The 20,568-nt window shown below is 36.2% G+C and overlaps 1 protein-coding gene across 1 annotated transcript; it reads left to right on the top strand.

Annotated features, from left to right (window-relative positions):
- Positions 1 to 3,725: 3,725 nt before the first annotated feature.
- On the top strand, positions 3,726 to 6,619 carry LOC122730601 (C-1-tetrahydrofolate synthase, cytoplasmic-like). The gene is given in 1 exon segment (XM_043969780.1): positions 3,726 to 6,619. A coding segment is annotated over 1 exon segment (2,268 nt). The 5' UTR covers positions 3,726 to 4,351.
- The last annotated feature ends 13,949 nt before the right edge of the window (positions 6,620 to 20,568 follow it).

The following is a 20,568-nucleotide window of genomic DNA, read 5'->3' as shown; positions in this document are numbered from 1 at the left end:
CAGGAAGGATGAGTTAAACAGGTAGAACCAGGAGAACTTTGTATACACTAACAGTAATATTGTTCAAAGAACAACTGTGAATGACTAAGATTTTTTTAATATTACAAATACTGAAATCAACAATAAAGGACTATGGAGGAAGATGCTATTCTCTGTAAGGGTCTAAAATTCTAGCTAACCTATCTAAAATCTAATGAGTGGTCACCAATAAATTATAAGCTTTAGCACGAGTATTTAAGTGTTTAAGTATTTATTACAGAGCATTAGGATCAGAGAGAAAGGTAAAAATCTAACTATTTCTAAGAGACCCTATCATCTGACCAACCATGGCGAGGTCAGGAACCAAAAGAAAGAGAGTTCCTCCCCCAGCGTCCGCTTCCTACTTCGTGTGTTCCTCCCAGAAATGGGAGGCTCCTCAAGTTGATTGGCTGGTAGCCTTGATAGACAGTACCCATAAGCAAACATCACTTCCTGACACCAAGGAAAAGCCCCATGGCCTTGCCCTCAGAGGCATTCTCCTCATGGTGTAGCTTTCCTATAGTAAGTCTCCAGCAGGTGGCATCATTCCAATCATTACAGTCCCCCCTTTTGTTTCATTTGAAAAATTAATGAGTTTTCTCAATGAAACATTTCCTCTAGAGAAAGAACTGATAAATAGAATCATGTACAGTATGGTTTTACATACCTACATACATAAATACACATATCTGTGTCTAATGGTGGCCTTCTCTAGTACAAAATATTGAGGGAGGGAGGAGGAAAAAGTGAATAGCAGGGAACAAAGGAAAACTCAGAAGGGATGTGTAATATTTATTAACTAGTTTTTCAAAAAAAGTAAACAGAGAAATGGAGATTCATCGTTTCATACTGAATCTTGTCTTTGTGTAGTGGTGTATAAATGGAATATTTTTGTGTGTCTTTTTGTATTTGAGTTCAAAATGAAAATTTTTAAAGAATGATTATTTTTTTAAAAGCTACTTGTGGGGACCAGCTAGGTGGCACAGTAGATGAAGCACCAGCCCTGGATTCAAGAGGACCTGAGTTCAAATCAGGCCTCAGACACTTGACACTTACCAGCTATGTGACCCTGGGCAAGTCACTTTACCCTCGTTGCCACCCCCCCCCCCAAGAGCTACTTTTATAATCTTAATGTAAACCTTGTTAATAGGGAGTTCACTGGGAGCCAAGATAGTGGAGAGAAGACAGGAAGTTGCCTGAGCTCTCCCAAATTTCCCTCAAAAACAACATTAAATCAAGCCTCTAAACAGATTCATGAACTTCAGAAGCTACAAAAAGACAGAGAAACATAATCTTCCAATTTGAGATAATTTAGAAGACTTCAGAAAAGCTCCATCTCACTTGGACAAAAGGGGAGGTTAGGGGATCTAGACAAGTCAGAAGGAGGCTCTGGCTATAGCACAAATCAGTAGCTGAGTCCCCTTTGTCTTGGCTCAGCAGGGTGGTGGCACAGCAGGCCATTTGTGAGACCTGCCCACTCTGCTTGAGAGAGCAAACTGCCAAATAGAGAAATACCCACAGGTCAGGCGCAACTTGGCCAAGCCATCCCAGTGCAGGAGCAAACCCAGGGCAGTGAGGAATCCAAAAGTCACAGAGGACTCAGAGCAGAAAGCTAGTGACCAGGCCCCTATCTCTACAGCAAAAGAAGCTTGCAACAGTTGCCCCTGTGCCCCAGGAGCAGACCTCAACTTTATAAGTTTAAAAATAGGCTACAATATGAGTAAGAAACAGAAAAGGACCCTTACCATTGACAGCTTCTATGGTGACAGAGAAGACTAAAACACACACAAACTCAGATAAGGACAATACTGTCAAATGCCTACATGTGAAGCCTCAAAGGAGAAGATGAATTGGTCTCAAAACCAAAAAGCTTTCTTTGGAAGAGCTCAAAAAAGCTTTTAATAATCAAATGAGAGAAGTAGATGAAAAAGTGGAAAAAGAAATGAGAGAAATGAGAGTAACAAAAGAAAATTATGAAAAAAATCAACAGCTTGGAAAAGGAAGCACAAAAATTGAAGAAAACAATTCCTTAAAAAATACAATTAGCCAAATGGGGAAAAAAGACCAAATGGAAAAGGAGATACAAAAGTTTAATGAGGAAAATGATGCCTTAATAATTAGAATTGGGCAGATGAAAGTTAATGACTCCATGAGACCTCAAGAATTCATCAAGCAGAATCAAAAGATTGAAAAAAAATAGAACAAAATGTGAAATGCATCATTGGAAATACAAATGACCTGGAAAATAGATCCAAGATAGATAATCTAAGAATTATTGGACTCTCTGAAAGCCATGATAGGGAGTTCAGTTATGAATGAGATAGCCAGTTACATTTTCAGATAGCTCCTATTAGTAAAACCAAACAAAGAAACCAAAACTTCCTGATATTTAGTTGAAATCTGCCTCCTATAATTTCTATTATTTTATTAATTTTAATTTTAATTAATTTTATTAAATTTCTATTATTTGTTTTAAGCTTTGACCTCTGGAGCAAAAGTTCACTTAATTTGACTGATATGTCAGTGCCTTAAAGTGTAGATACTTCCCTCATTAAAGCAAATCAGAACTTAATTTAGTCTTTGAAAATAACATTGGTCCATCCCCCAGGCAAACCTGATGATGACCCTTTTCCCTCCTTTCACTGTACATGACAGCCTTTGAAATATTTGGAAAAAGTAAATATGTTTCTTCTTATTCTTTTCTTATCCAGGGTAAACATCTGCCATCTTTTTTTTTTTTAACCAGTTGATGATGTCTATATTGTTCATCTTCCTGGTCTAGGAATCAAACTCTGACTAGCAGAAATATATTGGATTCAAAATTGGTCATATTCAAACAGAGGCTCTGTAAGTCTATGTCAAGAATTTTGGAGAGAACACTCCTCTAGCATGTAGGAGTTTGAGGATGAGATGATTTTTAACTTTTGAGTTTCTTTCTACTTTTAAGTTCTATATTTCTTTGATGTACATAATGATGACTACAAGGCTAAGTACACTAAAGGAAGAGTATTATAGGAAGTTAGTTGTGTTTCTGTTATACATATATATGTTATGCTGCAATAATGAAGGTTAAATGAATGTGTATAACTATAATGAATATATGCGTAGTTGTAGGATTATAAACCCTTTATATTATTTCACTAATTTGTTAAGACCAAGATAAGCAAATAGATATAATCACTGCCTGGGGGTGTGGTGAGTATCAGACAATCTGCTAATTTAGTCTAGATTCTTAGGTCCACTAATTGTAAAACACTCATTCCATTGTGTGTCTTTGTCTTCCAATAATACCTCTTGAAAATCTGCTATTAAAATCTTGCAGATATAACTTCCTCCTATTTTTTAATTCTCCTTCCTTCCTCTCCTTTGCATGATTTGTGAAATTATCTTTGCCAAGTCTGTTACTTTAGACACTGCATAGTTTAAAAGGAGATCATAAGCATTTACTTATTAGAATATCTCCTATGGACATCCATTACAGGGACCTTCGGTTATTTGCTACTCACATGCTACCCATGCAGTAGGGAGGGCAAAACCACAGAAATTCAGTTCTTAATGTTCTCATCTAGGAACTGAGTGAAACAATTTACTCATTAACAAATACTGTCTCTCAGACTGTGCTGGTGAATACAAGAACAAGAAACCGACAAATTTCTCCTTAAAACAACAACAACAGTGGTTATTTAGCCTCCTGCTAGCCAGCACGTGGGGTCACTTAGTCCTGCACCGTTCCAGGGTGTCTTGCTTCTGGAGGACAGTGATACGTGAAGAGGGCTGTGAGCAGAGAAGGACTATGGCGCCAGCTGAAATCCTCAACGGTAAGGTGGTCTGCGCACAAATAAAAGAGAGACTGAAGAACCAAATTACTCAAATGAAGGAGCAAGTTCCAGGTTTCAGACCAGGCCTGGATATTTTACAGTTTGGAGATAGAGATGATTCAAATCTTTATATAAGTATGAAGCTAAAAGCTGCTGAGGAGATTGGAATCAAAGCCACAGATATTAAACAACCAAGAACCTGAACTGAGGCAGAGGTTTTAAAGTGCATCACATCTTTGAATGAAGACCCTACCATACATGGACTCCTGGTCCAGTTACCTTTAGATTCAGAGAAGACAATTAACACTGAGCTGGTGACAAATACCATTACTACAGAAAAGGATGTGGATGGATTGACTAGCAGCAATGCTGGGAAGCTTGCTAGAGGTGACCTAGGAGATTGTTTCATTCCCTGTACACCTAAAGGATACCTGGAACTTATCAAAGAGACAGGAGTACAAATTGCTGGTAGGCATGCTGTGGTGGTTGGATGCAGCAAGATTGTTGGTGCACCAATGCATGACCTGCTTCTATGGAATAATGCCACAGTGACCACATGCTCTTCAAAGACTGTCCAATTACCTCAGGAGGTGAATAAAGCTGATATTCTTGTGGTTGCAACTGGACAACCTGAAATGGTGAAGGGAGAATGGATTAAACCTGGAGCTATAGTAATAGACTGTGGAATCAACCATGTTCCAGATGATACAAAACCTAATGGAAAAAGAGTCGTGGGGGACGTGGCTTATGATGAAGCAAAAGAGAAGGCTTCTTACATCACCCCAGTGCCTGGCGGAGTTGGACCCATGACTGTGGCAATGTTAATGCAGAGTACAGTAGAAAGTGCAAAACATTTCCTAGAAAAATGTGTATCAGGAAAATGGAACATCCAATATACCCATCTTGGCCTCAAGACCCCTGTGCCAAGTGACATTGAAATATCACATTCTTGCACACCAAAGCCCATTGGTTACTTGGCTAAAGAAATTGGCTTACTCCCTGAAGAAGTGGAAATGTATGGTCAAACAAAAGCCAAGATTCTTCTGTCTACCTTAGAACGCCTGAAACACCAACCTGATGGAAAATATGTGGTTGTAACAGGAATAACCCCTACACCTCTGGGAGAAGGAAAGAGTACAACCCCAATAGGGCTGGTTCAAGCTCTAGGAGCACATCTTCACCAGAATGTTTTTGCTTGTGTTCGACAACCATCTCAGGGCCCAACCTTTGGAATAAAAGGTGGAGCTGCAGGACGGGGCTATTCTCAGGTTGTTCCAATGGAAGAGTTCAACCTCCATCTCACTGGTGATATCCATGCCATTACTGCAGCTAATAACTTGGTTGCTGCTGCTATTGATGCCCCCGTATTCCATGAACTGACACAGACAGACAAGGCTCTCTTTAATCGCTTGGTGCCTTCAGTCAACCGAGTGAGGAAGTTCTCAGATATTCAAATCTGTAGGCTGAGGAGACTAGGAATTAAGAAAGACGACCCTACCACCTTAACTGATGAAGAAATAAGTAGATTCATGAGATTGGATATTGATCCAGAAAGCATAACTTGGTAAAGAGTGTTGGATACCAACGACAGGTTCCTGAGGAAAATCACAATTGGTCAATCACCAACTGAAAAAGGACACACACAAACGACTCAATTTGACATCTCTGTGGCTAGTGAAATCATGGCAGTTTTGGTGCTTACCACTAGTCTAGAAGATATGAGAGAGAGACTGGGCAAGATGGTAGTAGCAAGTAGTAAGAAAAGAGAGCCGATCACCACCGAAGATTTGGGAGTGAACAGTGCTTTGACAGTGCTGATGAAGGATGCAGTCAAGCCCAATCTCATGCAGACATTAGAGGGGACCCCAGTATTTGTTCATGCTGGACCATTTGCCAATATTGCACATGGAAACTCCTCAATCATAGCTGACAGGATCACATTGAAGCTTGTTGGCCCTAAAGGGTTTGTAGTGACTGATGCGGGATTTGGAGCAGACATTGGAATGGAAAAGTTTTTTGATATCAAATGCCGATATTCTGGTCTCCGTCCTCATGTAGTGGTACTTGTTGCCACCATCAGAGCTCTCAAAATGCATGGAGGAGGCCCCACAGTCACTGCTGGAATACCTCTACCAAAGGAGTATATAGAAGAGAACCTGGAGCTGTTGGAAAAAGGCTTTTGCAACTTGGGGAAACAAATTCAAAATGCCAGGATATTTGGCATTCTAGTAGTAGTGGCTGTCAATGCATTCAAGACTGATACTGAAGCAGAAGTGGAGCTGATTGTCCGTCTGGCTAAGGAAGCTGGAGCCTTTGACACTGTGAAATGCACCCACTGGGCAGAAGGAGGGAAGGGATTTGTTGCCCTCGCTCACGCTGTCTAGAGAGCATCGCAGGCACCAAGTCACTTCCAGCTCCTCTATGACGTGGAGCTCCCTGTTGTAGACAAGATCAGGATAATTGCACAGAAAATCTATGGAGCCGATGACATTGAATTACTGCCAGAGGCTCAGCATGAAGTCGAAGTCTACACAAAGCAGGGATTTGGAAACCTACCCATCTGCATGGCTAAAACACATCTGTCCTTATCCCATGACCCAGAGAAGAAAGGTGTGCCCACAGGTTTCATTCTTCCAATCCATGACATCCAGACCAGTGTCGGTGCTGGTTTCTTGTACCCTTTGGTAGGGACGATGAGTACAATGCCTGGTCTCCCTACTCGGCCCTGTTTCTATGATATCGACTTGGATCCCGTAACAGAACAAGTGAATGGATTGTTCTGAATTGATTAGGTATATCTTCTAGAAGCTACGTTGGAAGTTTACCCAGAAGCCTGCATTTGTAGTGCCTGATTTACATTATCATGTATAGATTTGCTTAAAGCAAAGTCTAAAAAGGATTCAATGATCTTACTTGCTTAGTTTCAACAAAGTGAAATGAGGTTAAAATGATATTTGTCATTTTTTATGGCACAATAATATTCCATTACATTCATGTATCCTAGTGTCTTAAATCATGGAAGTCTTTATCAGTCCTTGTGCAATTCAATTAAATAAAATAATTTAATATCTCTAAAAAACAACAACAACAACAACAACAACCAACAGCAACAATGATGTTGATGTATGTAAGGAGAAAGTCAGTGTCAAATTCATTCTTTCTTGAAACTCTATAGAAAGTATCTTGATCCAGCTCTGCCTTGGTCATTTCTCTCACTTGAGATTAAACACATGCCTTAACTTTACCTTTCTCAGTTTAGTATTGAACAACAGCTGAGAGTATTGGAGAGCCTCAAAGCAGATAGGGACAGGGAGGGAGAGAGGAGAATAGTGTATCTGATTTTCAAAGCCCCTTCTCTTCCAAGAACTGGAGAGACAAAGGCACATAACCCCCACTATTGCTTTCCCTTTTCTTTTCAATTACCCAACTGTACTGGTTACTGCCCACACAAGAATGCTATTGTCTCTCTCTTTTTTTTTTTTTTTAGTGAGGCAATGGGGGTTAAGTGACTTGCCCAGGGTCACACAGCTAGTAAGTGTTAAGTGTCTGAGGCCGGATTTGAACTCAGGTACTCCTGACTCCAGGGCCGGTGCTCTATCCACTGCTTCACCTAGCTGCCCGCTATTGTCTCTTAAACTCATTTGTTCCTCACTGAGCTATATGCAAAAATGCTCACTACCCTGGCAAATTCAAGCAAGCTATCAATAAAGTACTTACTATAGGTGTTTATTTCACTAGTTGATGGGGACAGAAATAGAATACTAAGACAGTTTTTGCCCTTAATGAGCCTACTTTGACAAGGCATATATAAAGTATTTTCAGGTGAGGTTAAGTGGAAAGAATATTGGCTCTATAGTTAGTCAAAGGGCCTAGGTTCAGAGCCAACCTCTGAAACTACCTGTTTTTTGGGAAGGGCCTCTTAACTTCCTAGGACCTCAATTTATTCAATGATAGAATGAGGATTTATACTAGATGGTCTTTGAGAGCCCTTCCTGCTCCAGAGCTATGATACTGACTAAATAAAGGATGGGTAACAAAACAAACAAACAAAAATACATGATAGGGGGAGGGACCACAGTATAGATAATATACTATGGCCACTATAGACGATAATTCTTTCTATAGGTAGAAATAATTCTAGAGGTAGAGAGTTGTCATGCTAAAATGTGATTAATAGTATAGTGGTAGGCAACAACTAAGGACTTAAATATTTATAGTTTCATGTCCCATACTGCAATCTGTCTTCATAGGCACAAAGGGGAATTTTTTCTCTTGACCATTTTTTTCTATAACTCTTTATTAATAAAATTTTTAAATAAATGTTATAAAAATATTTGGTTAAAGATTTAACTTTTCCTCTAAGATTTGTTCTTTCTGAAAGCTACACTTTAGTGACATTATGTGTTCTCTAATTAAGAGTGTGGTTAGTTTTAAATCTTCTGAAATGTATTTCTTTACTCAGTTTGTTGTTTTTTTCTCCCCAGTAGCTCACAGAACCAGGTCAGAGTATTATCACCATCTCTGTCTCTACTTAACTCAGGGGAAGAGTTCTCTTGCAGGCCTTTTGGCTCCAGCTTGTACTTCCTGGCCAAGGAGGGGACTGGGAGAGGAAGAGGGGGTGATGTAACAGGGGACATAAAAGAGAATGGAGAAGATGATAGCCCTTAGCTATGGAGTTAGAGCTCCTTTAGTGACACGTTAGTGCTCTTATCCTTGATGTATATCCACACTTAGTTATACCTACCTGAATTTTTCTGACTTCACTGCCTTCCTATGTTTACAGCATAATCTAATTATTTCAACTATGTCTACACTTGAAATTGTCTCTGACTTAGGTGATTAAAAGTAGTTGTTAATCTGCTCTTATTTAGCCAGACCCCAAGTCTTGAAAAGACTTGGGTTTTGTTGTTGTTGTTTCATTATGTTTTGTCCTTATCCTGTGGTGAAAGAGTAACAAGAAGGTACATTAGTGATCTATGTAAAATTAATTGTGTTTCTTCTGTCATTTATACAGCATTTCCCCATGTTATAAATGTCATGTTTATCTTACTATACTATATTATAATGCTATGATATAGTACTATCATAGAAATAGTTTAATAAAAGAATGGTATCTGTAAATATACAATGTTTTTTGCTTATAAATTATAGTAGCTTTTAAAGGTTTTGACTGTTCTCTGAACATAGTAAATGTCTAAATCAGGGAAGAAAAAAATAGGAAATTCATGAATTATCCTTCAATTTATATTTTCATTGAAAATACTTAAATCACAGTTTGCTTTGATCAACTGTATTTCCACATTTAAATGTTGATCAAGTCTCATTCCTCTGTTAGAAAGCATTTTTTTTTGTTTGAAGTGTAAACAGTAAAATATTCACACATTGACTAGTTATAGACAACTCAGGTCACACCAGGGACAGAACATACCTGTTGAACACAAGATCACAGGATTGTAGATTTCAAAGGGACCTCAGCAGCCATCTAGTTCACTTTATACCTAAATGAGAATTCCCTGCCCAATATACCAAACAATTGATCTTCCAGTTTTTCACTAAAGACCTTTATTGAAAGAAAATCTACTCTTTTTTCCCAGAAAACCTATTCCATTTTTAGAAAGCTCTAATTAGCATATTTTTTCTTACCTCAAACCTAAATGTGCCCCCTTTGAAATTTTCACCCATTGCTCCTTCTCCTAACCTTTCAGGTCAAGCTCACCAAGTCTCTTTCACATGAGAGCACTCAGCTCTTTGAAGACAACTATTATGTTAACCTCTATGCCTTTTTTTTCCCCCCAGGATTCCTAGTTCCTTCAATACTCATATAGCATGACCTTGAGGTGTTTCAGTAAGTAGTCTGGTTGCCTTTTGCTAGGCCTTTTTCTTTTAAATGTCCTTTGCAAAATGTGACAAGTAGGACTCAGCATTAAAGTATTAGTATATACTTAGTCTGACAATGGCAGAATACAACAGAACCAACACTGTTTAAAAAAAAAATTCCTAATTGTTTTACAACTACAAGGAAATAGTACATAGTATACATTGTATAACAAAATCCAAATAAAGACATAATGATCAAGGTGTTCCCATGGCAAGGCTGAAGATTTCAGTCTTTAACATCTGAGATTTAGGCTACAATCCTTTTTATTTGGATGTATCACTGGGCAGGTCCATATTGACTTTTATTGAACTTGTTATTCATAATAACTCATTTTTTTCAGATGAACTGAAATCTAGGCATTTCTTCCCATCTTGTATTCACAAAATCAATTTGTCTTAAAAACAAGTATAAAACTTTGTATTTATTCCTGTCAAATGCTGTCTTATTTAATTTCGGCCAGCATTATAGTTTGAGTATTTTGGGATATTGATTTTGTCACCTTACAAGTTAGTTACCACACTTTCCCCAATTTCCTCCCCCACCCCACCAATATCATCTGAAAATTTGATAAGCATTTCATCTTTACCTTTATCTATTCTATTGATGAAAGAGTCAAATAGCATGGGACCATGCACAAATGCATAGGCTACTCTAAGAGAGCCCTCCTCTGACAAGACACTGAACTATTAAGGACTAGTTTTTGGCCAGACATTCACCCATCTATCCTTTGTTTTTCTATCTGTTTTTTCTTTTCTTTTCCTTTATAACAAGATTAACTTTAGAGAATGATACAGGCGATAATCTTGATGAAGAAGGGGACAATTGATAATAACATTTTTTTTTCCAAAATGCCTGAGACTGACTGCTTCACTTCCCGTATCTCATATCTGCACATTTCTGCTTTCTCTATTCAGGTGTGCTTTTGACAGCTCCTTATGTAGGGGGTATGGCTTTCAGTGAGAACATGCTGTAATATTCAGTAATTGCCAACCATCCTGGTGCCTGTTGGGGAAAGGGTATATCAGTGATACATCACTGCTGTTTATTTGATTATGTGCCAGCTGCCACTCTATATTATACGTGACAAAGAGGCTTCTAACTTGGTATCTGTGTCTATATGTGTTCATGTCCTAGGGAATATCTGAATTTAAAATGGAAATTTTCATTTGGGATATTTTCAAAGTAGAGGTGAATTTGAGAAGGGTATCTGAAAAATGAAGAAATATTTTAAAATAAACCATTAAGAGAAGCATAGATTCAATAGTCTCAAGAGCTGGAATGGTTCAAAGAGAATATTTAGTTCAATTTCTTTCTTTTATAGACAAGGAAAATGGCACCCAAACAGTTTAAGTGATTTGACCAAGGTCATATAGGTAGTCACCTTGGAACCAAGATTCAAACTCATGTCCTTTGATGCCAATTTCAGTACAATTTCCACTGCAACACAGGAACAATAAATACCACTCCAAATATTTAAGCCTTCCTTTATTTCTATAAAAATTATTTTCTAATATTAATATTAGTATTATTTTATTTTTTGTTAGTATTCTTTTAGTATTCATATAAGTTCTGATTGTATCTAGGCAGACTAGCTCTTGTATATTATAATTATTTGAAAATTTGAAAATTTTCTATACCTTCCCACAGACATTTTAGAAATGTATGTTAAGAATAATGAACTTTGCTGATGTAAATATATATATATATATATATATATATATATATTTTTTTTTGGTGAGGCAATTGGTGTTAAGTAACTTGCCCAGGGTCACACAGCTAGTAAGTGTTAAGTGACTGAGGCTGGATTTGAACTCAGGTCCTCCTGACTCCAGGGCTGGTACTCTATCCACTGTGCCACCTAGCTGCCCCACTGATGTAAATATCTTGCTAAATTATTGATTCTATTAATTATTTTAATTTGTTTTCATTGAATGTCTTATATTCTCAAAGTAAATCAAATTACTACTGTTCTTTACTTAAGTTTATTCATTAAATTTATTTTTATCTTATTGCTATGACTAGCATTTCTAGAACAATAACAAATAATAGATGAGAATATATAGTCTTGCTTTATCTATTAGTCTTATTTTAAAGGCTTCTAGTGTTGCACTATTACAAACACTGCTGGTGCTTGATTTTAGATAGGTACTGTTTATCATTTTAAGGGACATAATTGCTATATTTTGTCAAAGGCTTTTTTGCATATATTAATATAATATGCAATATTTATTGTTTTTGTTGTTAATATTATCTGATATTTATTTTTCTTTATTCCATGTATAAATAAAATATCATGGAGAAGAAAATAGAGAGGCTTATGATAAGTATAAATGTCCTTTAGTATATTATGACTATAATTTTTGTTAAAAGAACTAGAATAAATCTATCAAAGAAATGTATAGAAAGGAGGAGAAGAAGAAAAAAGAGGAGGAGGAGCAGGAAGAGGAGGATTCTCATGTGCTGAGAATAAGAAATAACTGGGGGACAACCCATGAGCTCCACTGGTATACTTATGATGTTCAGAAAAAAGCAGAGAAGGTTCTTAGTTAAATGATGGTATCTTCCATGGTGACCTTTTAGAATGATACAGATGAGGTTCATTGCAACATGAGTAAGCAGAGATGCTTTGTGATCTGCATCACTGGGGAGGAAACTGCCAAATTGGTGAGATTGTATATCAATTTGAGTATTTGAAAAAGTACTACTTGTGGTTCTCATGATTTGTTCTTTGACTCACACACTGTTTTTAAGATTACATCAGTTAGTTTGCATTTATGTTAGAATCCTTTCTTCAGATTTCCCTTTAGGGCGACATATATAGATTTGTAGTCTGTTGAGGATTCATTTAATGTTTTTCACTTTATGCATATGAATTCCTTTTGTCTTAATATTTGGATAATTTTAAAGTTCTATAAAAAAGATGAAAAATGTAAAATATTTACAATTGCCATTTAGTTATTGTGAAAATTATCATATCTTATTTTTTTTCTATTATCCTCTTCAAATTTGGTCTTGCTTATTTTTCTATTATATCTTTTTGGGTATGATAGGACTCCATGGGATTCACCAACAATTATTGTTTTACTGTGTGTTCTCCCTGTTCAATTTGCTTTTTCTTTAAGTACTGTACTATGTAGGCTGGAACACATATACTTAACAACAATGTTTTATTATCTACAGTGGCTTTAAGTACAGTGTTATGTATTTGCCTATTTCTTAACCATTTCTAATTTTGTATTAAATTTGAAATCATAATCATTACAAAAAAAATTCTGACTGAAATACAAGAGATTCCTTTTTGCTTCTCTGTCAGTATGTTTCTCTCTGCTCTTTCCTCTTCTATTTTTCTCTCCACCCACCTCCTCTTGATCCCCTCTCACTTCACCTTTCCCTTCCATTTTCCTCTCCCCATCTTCTCTCTGTCCCTTTGCCTCCCTTACCATCTCATTTTACCCCTTTCATAAACAGTCTTCCATAGCTGAAAGTTGCTTTCCTTAAATAACTATTCCCCAGTAACTTTATCCTCTCCTACAACCTCTCCTCCCCATCCCTTCTTCAACTCAGTCACTTGCCTATTTTATTGTGTGCATAGACATAACAATTTTAAACTATCTCTTGTGTGATTCTAATAAAAGGGAGGTTGATGAGATACATTCTCCTGTTCTCCTTCTTTCATCTCCTTGCTATAATAATCATTTCTTATGTGTCATCATTGTGAAAATATTAAAGTTTTCTCTTCCTCTTTACTTTATCTCTAGGATATTCCTTCCCACTCCTATTTTCTCTCTTCATTGTAAAAAATAGCAATGTTTCAAATTTGTCTTCCTCTGTTTCTTTATTGAACTTTAAAGGAGATAACCTTCTGAAGGGGCATAATCTCCTTTTCCTCATTCAGAATAAAACACTTATCATAATTTAACTATTTTGGTCATTGCTCAGACTTGATTTTTGGGGGTCTTTTTGGTGGGACAGAGTTCTCTTGTGTTTGGATTTCAAAGATTCCATCCAGCTCTTAGTTTTTGCAAAAACAAATACTTGATCATTAATAGAATTAAGCTTAGCTTTACAGAACAATTTTTTTTCTGTTTTTTTGGGAGGGGAATATTGTATCCAGTTTCTCTTTTGTGAATTAATGTGGCTAAATTCCATTTTTTGTTGCTATATGGAATAAATCTTCCTGATTGTTAATACTAGGTTTTATTTAAATGGTTTAAGTGTGGTGTCAGATCATGAAAATGATCATTTCTTCTATGTGAACCATTAGAGGACAATGCATGATATCACTGTAGGACATAGTGAAGCTAGTTGAGTGGAATGGAAAGACTAGAAATAAGAAGGCCAGAGTTCAAATGCCAGTAGAGCTGCTTGCTACCAATCAGTCTCTCTGGGCTTCAGTTTCTTCAACTGAAATTTCAGGGGTTTAAATTAGATGACTTCTGAGATCCCTTCCAGTAATAAACCTGCTATCATATTCAGATCTGAGTTATCCCATGGATTCTAAGACATTTGGAACAATCTATAACTATAGGGGGAAAAAAACAAAAACAAAACTATCCAGAGTTTGTGAGCACAATAGCTTGGTCTTGGAGTAAGTTCACTTGGGTTTAAGTCCTAGTTTTGCCATTTATTTGTCATGTGACCATGGACAAGTAACAAACTTCCAAAGCTTCAGTTTCTTAATTTTTTAAAAAGATAATGATAGTTGCATTACCTTCCCATGAGGAAAGTGCTGTATACACTTTAAAGCACTATATAAATGAGAATAATTATTATCTAGCACAAAAAGTCAATGTTTGCCCTTTCTAGTTTTTCTTTGAAGGAGAAAAAATGTCTGGTGGAAATTATTTTCTCAACTACTGAAAAAACTATATGAAGAACTATTTCTTTGCTATGATGTATTTGGATATAATTTCAAGATTCCCAAATGATAATCTAGATGGGGTTTAGATTGACAATATTATAGGGTGGCTCCAAATGTTCTCTTCTCAGCCAGATGTTAAAAAGCATCATTTTTGAGGCCCTGAAAATTCCTTCCTAACAAAACCCTTGAGAAACCCGGGAAAATGAAACTTAGTTCATCCTTTACCACCACTTTTGGCACATAGCAAGTGCATAATAAGTTGTGTTTTTTTTCTTTCATACTAATTACACATTCATCAACCTATCCATCTATCTGTTCATTCACTCATTCAGACAAGGCCATTAAAGCAGTGAACCTATAGCACAAGATCATTTGTACTACCTATACTTGCCAGGAAATCTTTCAAAATAGCTATCAACCCAAGCTAAGATCCATTTTTGGTTCTGAGAGACTTTAAATTGTCTCATACTACAGAGACTCAGAATTGGGCCTCTTATCTGTGAGCTCTAAGATGTATGGTTGATGTGGGAGTCTCAAATGAGCTTCATAGAGCTTGGCCTTGAATAGCCTGAATCTTTGGTGATGGAAGACATAAAGAGCGAGGAGAGGGAGGCTGTTTTGCTTTTAATTTTTTGTTTGATTTTTTTTTCAAGTTGCATTAAGGCTTTAAAATGTTTCCAACTTAGGCAAGGATTTCTACTAGTTGTTTTATTTAAACATATCTACCATACTGTGTTCTTGCCATAAGTGGTCATTATTTACCAGTAACCCTTGCTTTATCTAGGAGTTAGTAAAAATTCATGAAAGGCTCCCTTTCTCTCTAAGAATATAAACACCATTGAAAACAACTGAAGAGTTGATGAGATCCTCAAGTACCCAATTTACAGCCAGGGAGTAACTGAGGCATTAGAAAGAATAGAATCCCACAATTTTTTAATAATACAGTTCTTACATATTTCCATTTGTTCATGAATACTGTTGACTTTTGTCAAGTTCAAAAGGTACTATAAAACTATTTAGAGATATGTAGGACTGGGGCAGCTAATTTTAAAAGAGCCTTGATGAGCACTTTTTCAGGAATGGGAGGAATCTCTGAAGGAGGGAGATTGTAGGAGATCTAGAATCCAATTAACCCAGCTAGTGATATCTTTGCAATGCCTCTCTTTAGTGAATTATGGTGAGGTTCACAAAAATTAATGAAGCAGATCAGAAGATCAGCACCCACAAATTCACACAATCTCCTCTCCCTCACCTATGTTCATCACTGCTTTATAACTTTATAATGAAAATATCAGTGGAAAAATGGGAACATAATATGAGATAATATGAAAAATATAAAATAAAAATCCAGTTATAAAAAATTAGAAAAATGGTGTTTATAAAATGAACTTGTATTAAAAACATTAAATATATGCCAATACAACTGGTGAAAATTGCATATTAAAGATTAATGAATCAGATATAAGGAAGATGATCAGACCCCATGATTATACTATTAGGAGATATAATTTTGCCACCTGAACCTCAACTTTGGGTATGTTTCCTCCCTGACATGTCTCTCTCCTCCTTGTGCTTGGTGAGTTTCTTCTATCCATGTTTAATCTTTGCCTGTTTATATTACCATATAGCATATATGTATATGTATATATGCTTTCCATCCTGATTGCTGTGCCACATAATAATAAAGCTCTTGGTCATATCACCTTCCCAAGTATCAATTTCCTTTAAATTCCTAAAGCCAAGTCTCATTTTAATTGGAAGAGTAAAGCCAAATAAAGGAAGGGTTTGACTATTAAGTAAAAGAAATCCATTTAGCACAGCATTGTACCACATCTCTGAGGATCATAGGGAACTCTGAAATGTAGCAGAAGATATATCGAGAGGGGTCACCATCTCTAATGGGCAGCCCAGAGCAAAAGATCCTATCTAAGTGATATATAGATAAAAATCTGGCTCCTTTCCCAGTATCCCCTCCAGGTTACCTACTATTATTCATGGACACTATAATATAATCCACTGTTTTGTTACATAAACCTTTCCAGTAAACCGAATTCTGCCTCAATTGCAAAGAAACCCAAAGTTAACTAGAGATAAGGATAAATGAAAAATTAAGCAGAAAACCTAACCTCCGTTTAAATGTTAGGAATTTTCTTAAGTAGGTGCTTGGAATGATTGTGACTGAATGCATACATTTGTGCCTAAAATAACCTCCCTTAAGCAAAATAATATATGAAGTACATGCACTATCAAGGGTCACTATGTTGCCTCTGGGTTTAAAAAAGGTAATTATTGTAATAGAATGTTACACTAATGTGATTTTAGGTGCATTAGTTGAAATTGTCTCCCCCATAAAATCTTATTTAATGTCTCATTCAGTTATTCGGGTGATTTGAATATGATAGAAAATCATACTTCCTGATAGGTTTCACCATGCTGTAAATGTAATCCTGGAAATAACTGAATTCGTTTTCTGAGGACTACACTTGCTAAGTATATAGAAGCTCAGCACAAGGAAGCTGGTCATTTGGTGATGAATGTGTTGGCCATGGAAGGTTTTGAAACAAATAAAAATACAAAATTGCCCTCAGTCTAGTCTGGCCACCTTAAGTTTCTGCAATGAGAATGGAAGAATGTATGAAAAAGCAGCAAAGAATCCTCAGAAGCACGCAATTTTTAGACAGTATATAATAAACTCTCACTTAACTGATATTATTCTAAGTGTGAAATCCTGATCCAATGACTAATGAATGGACATATTAATGGAGAAGTAGAATTCTATCCATCTTAATGTATTCTCACTAGGACTGAAATCAAAAGAAAGAAAAAAAACTCCTTCTAAACAAAAAGTTAGCTTATGGGTAGACCTTAGAGAAGAATCATATGATACACAATAGGAAAAATTCATATAATACCTAATTTTGATAATATATTACATAATTCCTAATATGTCATTAGAAATTATTATATTGACTTTATTATGCATCCAAAGGCAGCCAAGAAATATCGTTTCATCAGGAATGTGTCAATTTCTATTTCCTTGAAAATAATTATAGAGACAGTTCTAATTTTAGATAAATTCACATTTAGCAAATTAAACTTTACATAAAGAATTCTGAAAGAAATCTACATTCCCTCCAAAATTATAAAAATTCCTTATTCAAAACAAACACTGTATGATAAGACTATGTACTATGTGGACAGGTGGAAAGCTGAGAAGCATTTCTAAGTCAATTCCTATATGTCTGTAGCCAGTAAGTAATACTGTACCTCTCTCCCTATGTTCAATATTTTCTCTATGGATGGCATCAACTATGCTCTTGAGGGGAAAAGTGAACCATCTCATAAGCATAAGTCAATAGACTTGGAAAATAAAATGAAGATAATTAGAAAATATAAATAAATAAAATATAAAGGAGGTAAAAATTGTCATCAACTGCACATGAACTTACAATGTTAGCTGTGAACACCATGGTGAAGGACCTGCTCAGATAAAGGAGCAAGAAAAAGCAGTGCATGCATGAAATCATATAATCTTTCAAAATAAAGAAAAGGTGCTATTCTAGAGCTGGAGAAAACTTTTAACTATGTGGATAAAAGACCAGACTCAGGGGACTATTCCTCTAGGCTTAATGATAATTTGAGCCAAGCTTGAAGCCTCTTTGAAGATTTAAAGGTAAAGTACCCTAAAGGAACACAGGTATTTACAGTGTGCAGTGGTTGGTTTGCATGATTTAAAAGTCTTGCAGGATTTCATAATGTGCAAATGTCAGGAGAGTCTGCTAGTGCAGATATTGAAGCAGCAAAGAAGTTCCCAGAGTACCTGCAAAATGATAATAGATGAAGGTCCCTATTTGCTAGAGTAAATCTTTAATGTAGACAAAACCAGCCTATTTTATCAAAGAATGACATCTCAAAACTACATTTTGGTTGAGGAAAAAAATATACTGGGTCATAAAACTTAGAAAAATAGCATTACACTTCTGTTTGGAGGGAATGCATCTGGGACTTGCAAATTAAAATCTGTTTTTGTGTGCCACTCAGAAAATCCCAGAACAATGAAAGGAATCAGTAAAGAAACACTACCTGTATATTATTTCACTAACCCTAAGGCATGGAGAATCCCTATCATCTTTGAACAATGGTTTATGCACTGCTTTATTTCCAAGTCCCAAGTATTCCCAAGAAGTTTGGAAATAATAATGCCATTCCTTTCAAGATTCTACTTATTTTGGATAATTCCCAGGTTACCCTCCTCTTAAATCATCTGGATGATTTTAAGAAAAATGTAAAAGTGGTCTACCTTTCCCCTAATACTACTTCATTATTACAATCTATGGACTGGGGAGTGATTGTAAATTTCAAGGTGTATTAGTTACACAGTACATTTGCTGAAGTAATTGTATCTTTGGATACAAATAAGGATGATATTGAGAGATTTCTGGAAGTCCTATAATATTTACTATGCAATCCAGAATATTGCTAAGATATGGGAAGATGTAACTGAAACATATAGGAAGGGAGGTCTGAAGGAAGTTTGCCTGTAGATATAGCCAGAGGACAGTATCACTATGCAGACTGTCTCTCTGAGAAAGAGAAGAGCTGGTCTCTTCATATGTTTACAAATAAAGCCATCAAACCAACTGGGAGAGGATGCAAAGCAAGTGGGAGGAACAGTGCTTCTGAGTTTACCTGCACTCCTATTAGTTTCCATAACTTGACTGCTATATGACACTACACCAGCCTTTGGTCTAGGTGTAGTTCTGAACTGGGCAGAGTTCGTCTTTTTACATTTCTTTACCATTAGTCTTTATGTGATATGAAATATATGCTGGAGTTAATGCAGGAAAACTTGAATTCATGATAACCTTTCACAAAGTCATAATAACTGGTAGAACAGAATGTTTCTACCTCAACATGTGCATATCTAAGCTTACTTTTGCAAGATCAGGAGATCCAAAGATTTATGCTTTTTTTCTGCTAAAGAACATATTATGAAATACTTATGTTCCTTCAATTTTTTTTTCCTGGATAGATATATTCACTGTGATCTTCTAGTCCTTAGAATCCAGGAATTTAAGACCAGTGGAAGAGACTTCAATTATGGGTCACATGCATTCCATCTGAAATAAATTTATGAACCTTGATCTACTCTGTGGGAAATGTCCTTTTCAAGGGAATAATTGCACAATACTCAGAAAATAATAGAGGCAGGGTAGCCCAGTAGAAAGTACCCTTGGTTTGCCATCAGAAGACCCAGGTCATATCAAAGTTTCTGATATTACCTGTGTGACCTTGGGAAAGTTACTTAACTTTCCTGGTCTTAATTTCCTCATGCATATAAAGCAAGGGGTGGGGTTTGGGGGTAGAGGGCAAGAATATACTGACTGGCCTTTAAGGTACCTTTCATCTCTCAATCTTTCATGCTCTGAACAACAAAATAAAAACATTCTAAAGGGACTTTTATAATTAATTTTCCTATAACAAGTCATCAACCATTTTATATGTGGGTGCCACAAAGAACAAATATAATTTTGAAGGATTGCTTCATAAAAGGATGTCTGTAAATGGGATGTCAAAACTCCTACACTTGATGAGACACTGCTGAGAGACTACAATGAAGTATAATCTTGGTAGTTACCAATCTGCTATCTAAGTAAACTTTTAACAGGACTTATTCTGGTACATTTCAAATGCCCAAAGTAAAATCTGAATCCCCAAATATGGAATAACACTGGAAGCCAAAGAAAAAAGATTTGATTTATCTTTTGAAAGAGAAAGGAATAAAAAAGAATGAAGGAAAAGAAGGAAAGAAGGAAAGAAGGAAAAGGAAGGAAAAAAAGGAAGGAAGGAAGGAAGGAAGGAAGGAAGGAAGGAAGGAAGGAAGGAAGGAAGGAAGGAAGGAAGGAAGGAAGGAAGGAAGGAAGGAAGGAAGGAAGGAAGGAAGGAAGGAAAGAAGACGTGTGATATATACAATTGATTGAGGACTGACTTGA

The sequence above is a fragment of the Dromiciops gliroides genome, chromosome 6, assembly GCF_019393635.1.
Source record: "Dromiciops gliroides isolate mDroGli1 chromosome 6, mDroGli1.pri, whole genome shotgun sequence".
NCBI lineage: Eukaryota > Metazoa > Chordata > Mammalia > Microbiotheria > Microbiotheriidae > Dromiciops > Dromiciops gliroides.
Note: the sequence above shows the minus strand (reverse complement) of the source record. Positions and strands in the feature narration are given on the sequence as shown.